This window comes from Macrosteles quadrilineatus, unplaced genomic scaffold (assembly GCF_028750875.1).
Source record: "Macrosteles quadrilineatus isolate MER2022 unplaced genomic scaffold, UCM_ALF_1.0 Scaffold_9__3_contigs__length_116548681, whole genome shotgun sequence".
In the NCBI taxonomy this organism is placed as follows: Eukaryota; Metazoa; Arthropoda; class Insecta; order Hemiptera; family Cicadellidae; genus Macrosteles; species Macrosteles quadrilineatus.
This window is the reverse complement of record NW_026542602.1, coordinates 29,096,897-29,107,313: the sequence shown is the minus strand read 5'-3', so window position 1 is coordinate 29,107,313 and position 10,417 is coordinate 29,096,897. Positions and strand designations below refer to the sequence as shown.

The 10,417-nt window shown below is 35.0% G+C and overlaps 1 protein-coding gene across 2 annotated transcripts; it reads right to left on the bottom strand.

Annotated features, from left to right (window-relative positions):
- Positions 1 to 809: 809 nt before the first annotated feature.
- Positions 810 to 7,873, bottom strand: LOC129004093 (biogenesis of lysosome-related organelles complex 1 subunit 1-like). 2 transcript variants are annotated; one of them, XM_054432485.1, is made up of 5 exons: positions 7,761 to 7,873; positions 3,769 to 3,852; positions 1,887 to 1,959; positions 1,380 to 1,597; positions 810 to 964 (listed from the first exon to the last, which is right to left on the bottom strand). In XM_054432485.1, the coding sequence occupies exons 2-5, from the start codon at positions 3,827 to 3,829 to the stop codon at positions 945 to 947; spliced, it is 372 nt and encodes a 123-aa protein (XP_054288460.1). In that variant the 5' UTR covers positions 3,830 to 3,852; positions 7,761 to 7,873; the 3' UTR covers positions 810 to 944. The 2 variants fall into 2 exon arrangements, with proteins under 2 accessions (XP_054288460.1, XP_054288461.1); XM_054432486.1 differs by lacking the exon at positions 7,761 to 7,873 and adding an exon at positions 5,757 to 5,850.
- Positions 7,874 to 10,417: the final 2,544 nt, after the last annotated feature.

The following is a 10,417-nucleotide window of genomic DNA, read 5'->3' as shown; positions in this document are numbered from 1 at the left end:
AAGCTCCTGCACCTAGTCAAGGACACAGGCATAGGCTTACCCAGTTAGTGGCAAGTGGGATGCACAATAAGCTTCTGTTGACGTGCTTGGACGACGAGTCCTCCCCTCTCACAATCAATCAATCGGGCGAAGCAGAGGGGCAACAGCTAGTAATGTATAAATAACCAATGGCCATGGTCTTATTAATTAAATCATATTAAAATGATATTAATGTGTTTGTTTCCTTAAAATTCTTAAATGTACACATGTAAAAATTCACTGTATGCTCTTTATGTGTTTGAACATTTTTTTAGACACTAGCACATTCTGTGACTGGCTCAGACAACTACGTTCTTTTTTAATAATAAATTGGCGACAGCTGGTCCATATAGATGGGATTTGTACTTCAGTAGGTATCCTGTAGTCAATGAAAGTGAAAGTAGGCAGCATTAAAGATGTTGTTATAGCATTGACGTAGTGTGTCACTATGTGAAAAAAACATAGTTTACAATATTTTGTTTATTTGATTTATTTTATCCAAAGAAATTGGATGCTAGAACACACTCTCCTGCAAGAGTAACAATCAAAGGGGCTGCTACTAAACTCACACCAATTGAAATTTATATTTAAGCTCCAAATTCTGACATTTGTCGGAGCTCACTCAAACCCTGACGCCTGCTTGTAGATGTCCCACTTGGAACTTATTTTCTAAATCAACCCAGAACAACACCAAAACAAGCAGCATTCATTCATCAGAGAAGATCTAATTAACACGTCTCTGGCTGTGGGTCTCGGGGTCACACCTCACTGAATTTAGAACAACCAAAGGTTGTACAATTTATTGTTTGTTTATTAACACAAATGACTGTACATACATAAATATTTTGTAAAATAATACAAGACATACGATAGGAAACAAATCAATTGTATGTACAAATTACAGAAGCCAACAAAAACTGGAAACTTCAGGATCCTTCTTGGGAAACTGAAACAAACAGAGATATAGAGTCTTAGAAATTATTTAAACTCTAATAATTTAAGATAAATCTAAATCTGATAAAATATGATAAGATTTTGTATATTTAAATGCAAGTTTTCCAGGCTGCAAACATAACTTTTCTTATCTGAATACCTGATCTTACTAATTGTTTGATAATCATGTTTTCTTTTTAAAGCTACAAAACTTGGTGTAAAGTAAGTATAGACCAAAAACTTTCTAATGGACATGCGAGATGGTGGAACTTGACTAGCTTAGCCTTGTTCTACCTAATTTCTTTTAAACAATAATTTTGTTAAGGGATGGGATTGAGCCGGATTACTGGAGGGTTCGGATTATCGAGAGCAGAACTATCAAGGTTCGACTGTAAACGCTATTAAAACTTCCTGAAACAAAGAATCACCTTTATAAGCGTACTCCAATGCACAGTTGATGGTTTGCATGTCCTCCTCTATACTCTTGGCCCAGTTCTCTACGTCTCCTATCTCCTTGAGAGCGCTGCTGAATCCCTCCACCAGAGCGAGCCACTGTTGCGTCTGTTTGGCAAAGTTAGTCGCACTTTGATGCAACAGCTTTGCCTCTGCATCCAGCCGTTTCTGATTCAGGTAAGCTTGAGCCACTCTAAAACATCCCAATTATTGCTTTAGTATCATCATACTACATACCAGGGGTCCGGATAAGAGGGAGTCTACTGTAAATCAAACAAATGGAAATTAACATTGAGGGTATTGATTGCCAAAGAACACCTAATGTATATACTGAAAGAACACTAGGAATTGCATTGACTTTGTATTAAAATGAAATTGATTACGAAATTTACAAAATTCAATATGAAATGACGTAAAGTCATAGAATATATGTTGAGAGTATAAAGTTCAGAAGACTAAATAAATAAAAACACCAGACTCACCCGACGTTTAAGTGATCGACTAAAGCCACAGTGAGATTGTTAGCAGCTTCAACTGCTTCTTTACGTTTTGCTTCTGTAATCAGAATAACACATAGAAGAGATTAGCACTTTAAAAATAAGATTCAAAAGCTTTTTCTGCTAAAAACAATTGATTGTACAACTATGTCATATTCCAAACAAAGAATTATCAAACATTAAAGTTAGTAGAGTACTAAAAGGGTTTTACTCTAAATAAAATACCTTCTTTACTAAACCAATTGCCTTGCAAATAAATGTCATGTGACTGTTTCTGTCCACTATATATTTTACATCTGATAGATTTTAGAAAGAAACTTTTAAGATCTTTTCACCACACAATGATGTTTTTGGCTGTATTACATACGTTAATTGGTGGCTGAAAGTTACGTTTTGCTGGCCATGCCAGCTGTCATCGTAATTTGGGGACCGAGCAGGTTTTTACTGGCCGGGGCCGCAAAATCAGCTGTCCGCTTACTTACTTAAAACATGAATGCATTTTAAATACACAATCAAAATCCATAGCATTGCAATAGAATTGTGTTATTGTCACTGTTGCCTAGCAACTATTTATTTTTATTTTTGCTGATTCCTCAAATTATTTCTTCCCATAACCTTAAAGTTGTAGTTGTGTTGACTATCAGTGTGCATTATTATGGTGGTGAATAGTGGTAATAGGGTATAGTGCGGTGAAAAATAACGTTCGTACCACGGACCGAAATGGTTTTGCAGCTCTCGATCGATTTAAGTTCTCGACTTCGTCTCGAACTTAAAAACTATCTCGAGCCGGCAAAACCTCATTTTCGGCCCTAGGTACGAAATATACTATTGAGGCAAAGCCCAGAGATTAAATGGAGAGCTTCTTTTTACACTAGTAGTAAGTTGCTTAATACAGTACCACCACACCATACTAGTTGACATTTTTATTTACAACAGTGCTCAGTCTTTCCCGTGAAACTCTAATAAATAAATAAGGGTAGCCTACCACCCTGACCAACTCAACATCATCCAGTGATATCAATCATCTTAGTTGTTCATGTTTCTCAGTTATAGTTCATGTTTCAGTTCAGGTTTATTACCTATGCGTTATCGACAAACAAACATACAAACAGGCAAAAGACAGAATTCAGTAAGGGACTTATTCAGCTTTAGTTGAGAATGAAATGCAAAATGTATTGAAAGATACCATAGCTGAGATAGCAATAGCTCTGATTCAAATTTAATTTTAGCTTCGAAGAATTTCAAAGTTTGATAACTGGCTATAAGTTTGCTATAACTGCATAATTTATCAGATGGAGTCGTATATCAAAGTTCTACCGACTGCTTCATTAGGCGCTCCTGCTTTAGCAAGATCTGTTATGTGTGCTCAATATTCAACATGGAGATTTGATTATGAAATATTTTACCACACGGTGTAACTTACATAATTATATAGGTATAAAAATTCACGGTGTAATTTACAAAATTATATAGGTATAAAAATTCAAATATTGTAAAGGAAAGACCAAGTATTTTAACCTCTTCTTGTCAACACATAATCTCTATTCTCCGTTCACAAAATTTAGGCGGTTTTAAGGGGGAAAATTTATCTCCTTTACATCTTGATCCTACTATTAAAACATAGCTCAACAGCTAAAATTTGTCAAAACGTCAATCTGCTGCAATACATTGATCCTCACTCATCTCCATTCATACTTAGCTTAAAATACCTACATTTTTATGGTCCCCATTTCAGATAAAAGTATTATTACCATTGGTATTAAGCGTTTAGAAAAAAAGTGGTGGGGGAACTTCCTCTCAAACAGCCTAAATTTTGTGAACAGACTATAATGCTATTATTATCTGTCACATGAGCTCAAAAACATACCTTGAGCTTCTTTTCTGGCTGCTTGTTTAGCTTGGTGTTCTTTTATCAACGAGGATAACATTGTTATCCCTGGTACTTCAATGACTGAAAAAATCTTCAAATTATACAATTTGCAAGTAAAAATATAAACATGATGTTGTTATTATCAGCTATTTAAAATACCAATATATTTAAATAATAGGTACTTCTTTCGTACTCTTTTAATATCTTCTTTCACATTCTAGGTTGCAAGGCTTTAGCCCAGAACTGCTTTAAAAACACATTACATCAGGCTAGACCTAGAGGGTCGCAGCACTAAAGATAAAATTCTTGCTGATCGGTAGAATTTGAGACCCGAGACCAAAGTCGGGTACAGTTTCGCAGTGAACTTACGATACCTAGTATGAAATATTAGTTTATCGTATATCGGATATAATATATGACTCAATAAATATTGATTGTATGAATTGATTGAATATTAACTATTCAAGCTATGGGGTCTTTTCAAGAAGACTCTATCCTCCGTGCTTTTTCACTGTGGTCGGTGTGCGGCACCCAGCGGTTAGGTTAGGTTGATTTATTTGAGTTTAGCTAAGTCCTACTTTGTGATACTGATACAGTAATGTCAAAGAAGGTTGTACGGTAAACCTTCGATAGGTCGACACTCCTTGTAGTTTGACACGGGCTTGGAGCTATTTTGTCAAGTGATATTTAATGGTTACTATTGTGATGTAAGCTGACTTGAACATTAATTTTTCGTTTATTGTTGACTTGAGACTTAAATAATGAACAGTGAAATTGTTAAGCTTTTTGGTACCTATTTAATAAATTTGGGTGATTTCTATATAAGACTTGTGTTTTATCTTTCCTGTAGGCCTATATTAAACTCCATTTAAGTTTACTCCCTATAGTTCGACATTTCGATAGTTCGACATCCCTTAAGTCCACAAAGTATCAAATTATCGAGGTTCTACTGTATTAATAAAAACTAAAGTTATTAGGCCTATGTTGTGTAATGTATTAAAGGATAAAAGGATAAATGTATAAAGACACAATTTTTTTGTGTCCTCTTTACAAAATTGTAAATATGTAAAAAACATGTAAAAACTAACCAAATCTTAACGCAACAGTGCACGGTAAAAGGCTACTTTATTATCTGTGGTAAAAGAATGGTGATCCTCTCCTTGAAAATACCATAACAGTAAATCAATGTTTTTATTAAAATGAACCGTTTTAAACTTAATCTGTAACCCCGAAGTCCCATGCTTTAACACTATAGACCGGCTCGGGCTCGCTCCACATAATTTTTTCACTAAAGTACTTAAACTTACATACATTACCTACTCGGGTAACCAAGTCGCTACAGCACGGTCACTTTCAAATCTGAAGGTCACTAAAATTTAAGAATTGATTACTTGTTCAGCAATAATCTTGCGTAGGTACATCAAATAATGTTGGTATGGTTGCTATGTTAGAACTCTACGCACATCTCAACTTTATAAAAGCTCCAATGTCAGACCTTCCTCAACTGTTAAATTGCTTGAAACAAAGTTACTTAGTTAGTTTAACGTGGTTTATTTTTTTGGCTTGCTGAACACCCTTTCCACTGTTTGGGTGAATTTTTATAAGTGAGCCTAAGTTAGGCTATAATAGAATCTTAAAGGCCTAGTAAAATTATTGTTACCGGCTTGCTTATGAGTTTCATTTAGTCAATTGCATGTTAGGCTAGGCCTAGCCTACTTAATTTAAATTAGTTACCTATTTAAAGCTAGGTACCGTTAAGTCTTTCTACATCACATCATATTTGGTCGGTAACACTTTTGATGTCACTTAAGTTATTGTGTTTGGTAAAAGCTAAAAGTAAAATTTGCTAATACTTAGCCAAAATAAATGTAACTGGCAAAACAAAATAAAATGAGCTATTTTGGTGGTTTTTAGTTAATGAAATAGATAAATATTTTTTTATCGTTACCAAATGTTACATACGAGTAGAATACATGTGGATATACCTTCGTTCCAAGTTTCATGTAAATATCTACATTCCAAGTGGTTTTTTTTCCTAAAAATATTGAATTTGTTGACCCGGGTCAACAAAATAGTCGGTCCCACTTAAATTTACTTGGGTACACTTCCATATCTGCTGGCACAAACAACCGAATGAAAATATCGATCGATATATCGATTATTCGATAGGCTATATCGTTTGGTTAGTTAGGTAGGGTTAACCTAACCTAACTAACCAAACGATATATCGAATTAAACAACCAGTTATTCAACCAGTTTTTTTTCCATTAGCATGTGATGTTAGTCCCTATCTGCCTTTCAATAAATCCTGCAAAATAACAAAAAAAGTAAAAGAGCATGAGAAAAGGCAGAAGGGAAGAAAATTTAATTAGGCTAAGCAATTGTATTTCACATTTCACCTTCATTCATTTATCACTTTTCGTTCATAATCTTAATCTTTCAATATTGTATCTGTATCAGCAAGTCAACCCTGTAAAAATGGTGTTGTACCGTAAACAAATAAATAAATAAACAATCGAATAATCAATCAGTGGAGTGAATAAAACTAGTATATTCTTATTAGTATATTCTAACTAGTTTTAGCTAATTCTCAAAACGAGGTGAATAAGAATTTGCTAAAACTAGTTAGAATATACTTGGGTCATTTGGCGAATCCTAGTACATTCTAACAGGTTAGAGTAAATTAGGCCTAGAAAATACTAAACAAAATACAAACTTTCAATTCTGAACATATCACCCGCCTTGGTGCCCTTTGTTTCTACACACTACCATTCTTTTAATTTAATCTATGACACTACACAGGAATACCTCAGTCTATAGCTTAATCTGTCTGCAAGTGAAGATTACCCTCCATGTACTAACGTTGATCGGGCATTGCTGGTAAAAATCTTAAAAAAATAGTTATGTCTTGGATAAATAAAAAATTCAAACAAAAACTAAAGCCTTGTCCTTATTAACAAAAAAGTTTTGCAATGTAGTAGGAAAGGTTAATACTGAGGCACAAGTAAAAAAAAACTCATAAATAACTGTTTGACTGACTGTCTGAACTGACTGACTGATAAAAAACTGTTTGAAAAAGAAGACGGATATGAAAGCTACGGGAAACAAAGCCATCAAGCCGAAAGACTAGGAAAATTAATTTCTAGATATGAATCAGGAAGAAAAGACGTGTTTAGTAAAGTTACCGGTTCCATTTCAGTGGGCATTAAGAGACACGCAGAAAATGAAGGAGACCCACTCTAAGGACCTTCTGTTTCCTTCACTGGTGAATTGGAGGGGTTTAAAGAAAAATATTAAATGAGTAAAACAAAAGAAAAACGAATATAAAACAGATGAAACCAAAGATCACTTGCGAAACTTCAACGTTTAGTACTGCTACAGCAGTTTTAAAAATTCACTTGTTGTAAAATCCATGTTTTCACTAGTAAAACGCATAAGCTGCTTTACATATCTACATCTAACTCACGGCTATCACAGTGCGTTTTTCTATCATAAACATAGCCATATGACTGAATGAAAACCCTACTTTAGCCTCCGTCACTAGAAAGCTAGCCTGCCTACCCCTAGCTTAAAAATCTTTAAGAATATACTAACCTTGGCTAGTAAAAACTAGCGTTTATTCACCTACAAAGGTTAGAATATTCTAGTCATTTGGTGATCTTAGAATTTACTAGGGGTAGTATATTCTGACTATTTTTATTCACCTAGAACTTAGAATATACTTGAAATCAGCTTAGTTTAAGCAAATACTAGTTTTTATTCACACCACCCCATATACTATATCAATATATTACTATCAAATTGAAAATATTGATTAATAATCGATATTGATATTATAAAATATATCTATTATAAAATTAAACTATCATAACCTAACCTAACCAACCAAACTTGCTGATGGTGAAAAAATCGAATCGATAGTTTCAATCAATATTAGCGTAGCCCAGTTAAGAAACTGTACCCTTTTAAAACGACAGCAATATACTTACAAAAGGATCAAAAACCACCCACAAAAGTAATATTATTATTGTTGTTACTTTATACAATTAAATTTATTGCTTATTAAATATGACATAACCTCAAGCTACACTACAAAACAAACAGAAACAAGCTGACTTTGACACTGACAGTGACAGTAGTTAGAAGTTAGAAACAGGAAAAAAGCAAAAACAGAATATATAATTACATGTTATTTGAGGCGCGGAATATTATAGTTCGTTAAATATAAGTCCCTGAAGTAGCTCCTTTTGCTGCTTTATTTTTAAGGATAGCGATAACTAACTATATTCTAGCTATTTTGCATTCGATTCTGAGCTTAGATAGTAGTAGTCGCGTTCCCACTAAAAGTGAATACGAATGCGTGCACACTTGTCAACGCGCTTTCTTGAACCACGTCTGTAGTGAGGAAGTGATATGATAAGTTAGTCATAAGCTCTTTATTCCAGAATTACAAAATTACATATTGTATTGGAATAGTCAAGTTTACAATGAAATGTACAAAAGATAAAATATAAAAAACTCCACTAACTAAAACAATTTAACCTTAATTCTAGTAAATCTAACAGGACAGAAATCACTATGAGTATATGTCAGTGGAAAAATCGCGGACTCTGTAGCAAGCATTTTCAACCAAACTGTTTTTATGTTTTCTCCTAAACCTGATCAGATGAGTCTCCAGCTTTAGATGTTGAGGAAGTTGGTTAAAAAGTAGAATTCCATTGTACAGAAGGTGATGTTGGAAAAATGAAGTTGAGTGGACGGGAATTTTTAAGTTATATGATGTGCGTAAGGTATATTTACTGGAAAACTAGAGTTAATGTTGGTGTTAAAAAATGACTGATGGGTTTTTACAAATGAAAGGGTCTCAAGGATAGTGAGGGAAGAGTCAAAATTGCAGCTGACCTGAATGATTCCTTACAAGATCGTCCTTCTGAAAAGTGAAAATATAACACGAATAGCCTTTTATGATCATACCTCCTGGTAATGAGTGGACCAGTGGACCACACGACCCACTCTTCATAGTCTATATTTTTTATTATTTTTTTGTTTTTTACCTCAGAAAGCCAACAATGGCAGAGTGTATTGTTGAGAGTTGTGCAGGTGCTAAGTTTTTTGCATTTTAGTCGACAATTTGTGACAGTCAAGTCATGTGAACCGATTAGAAAATAGAAGAAAATTCATACTTCTTACATCACTCAAGACGATACTTGAAAGTAATACAGGTGCATCGTTTGATTGCATCTTACAGTGACCATGCAATTTTAGGAACTTTGAATTTTCATTGTCTTGCAATGCAATTGAATTACATGTGTTCCCATTGGCTACGACATAGCACATTTAAACTCTTAAAAAACACACACAAAAACTGCTAGGAACAAACAAATCACCAGTGCCAGCCACACACTTATGATGATGAGACTCATGTTGGGAAGACCTGGGGTCTACGCCCACAAATTACTAACTGGTTATAGATAGGGTTGCAAGACCGATGATGGTGTATGGCTCGGTGGTCTGGTGGACCAAGGTAATGCAAACTACCGCTGTAAAGAGACTACAAAAGATCCAGCGAGTGGCATGCCTTAGCATCACAGGAGTCATGAGAGGCACTCCAAAACTATAGCCCTGGAAAGAGGGCTAAACCTGCCACCTCTCGACATTATTGTGAAAGGAGAGGCAAGGATGGCAGCCTACAGGAATGGTTTGCAGTGGCAACTGGAAATATAATGCCTCCAGTGAGCATACAAGAATTGTGGACAAGGTGCAGACAGGCACCTTGGAAATGTTACCAGACAGGATAGTGAAGATCAAGTTCTAAAAAAGCCATAAAATGTCAACATTGTTTACAGGGCTGCCTGGGATAAGGGTGAACCTGAATACATGAAAAAGGGGATCACTTGGTATACGGATGGCTCTAAAAAGCCAACGGGCACTTTGCAGGAATATATGGAGTCAGACCCAAGGCGCAGTTTTGCGTAAGCCTGGGGAAACTGGCCACTGTATTCCAGGCAGAAGTTAGTTGCCCTGTCCGAGTGTGCAATAACATCAGAATTAAAATTTGTTTTTAATTTTCTCCATAACCACTAACGCTTCAAAATATTTTTTTAAGCTCTACATATTTTGAGCGTGCAAATAGGGAAACCCCTGTTCCCATAGTCCATTCATGCTGGTTTGTGAGATTGTTAGAATAAACGTAAAAGACACAATGTAAATATCAACCGCCCCAAATTGATGTTTACATACGTAATCTGGGTACAGGTTTTAGAGAAACGGACAATAAGAGGCTGAAGGGAAAACCGCAAAAACAGCTACCAGCTTGCGTCTTTAGCTGCTGGAGACCACTCTTCAAGGAAATCTTTTCAAAAATCCCCCCTTGAGCGTGCTACCGTACTTCTGCGGCGTTTAAAACCAGAGCCGCTGACTGATCCAAATCAAAACAGATTTGAGTTAGAGTATTCCATTTTATGTTCTCATTAATTTCACCATTCGACATTGGCCTAATTGTTATTCATTTTGTAGTATAATATGCTCAATGGTATTAATATGATTGTTCTTTTCTTTTGCTCTGTATAAAAATACTGTATGTTGCGATTATTTGACATTCATGCAAAACTGCCATTGCAAAATGGCAACCCATAAAAATAGGATA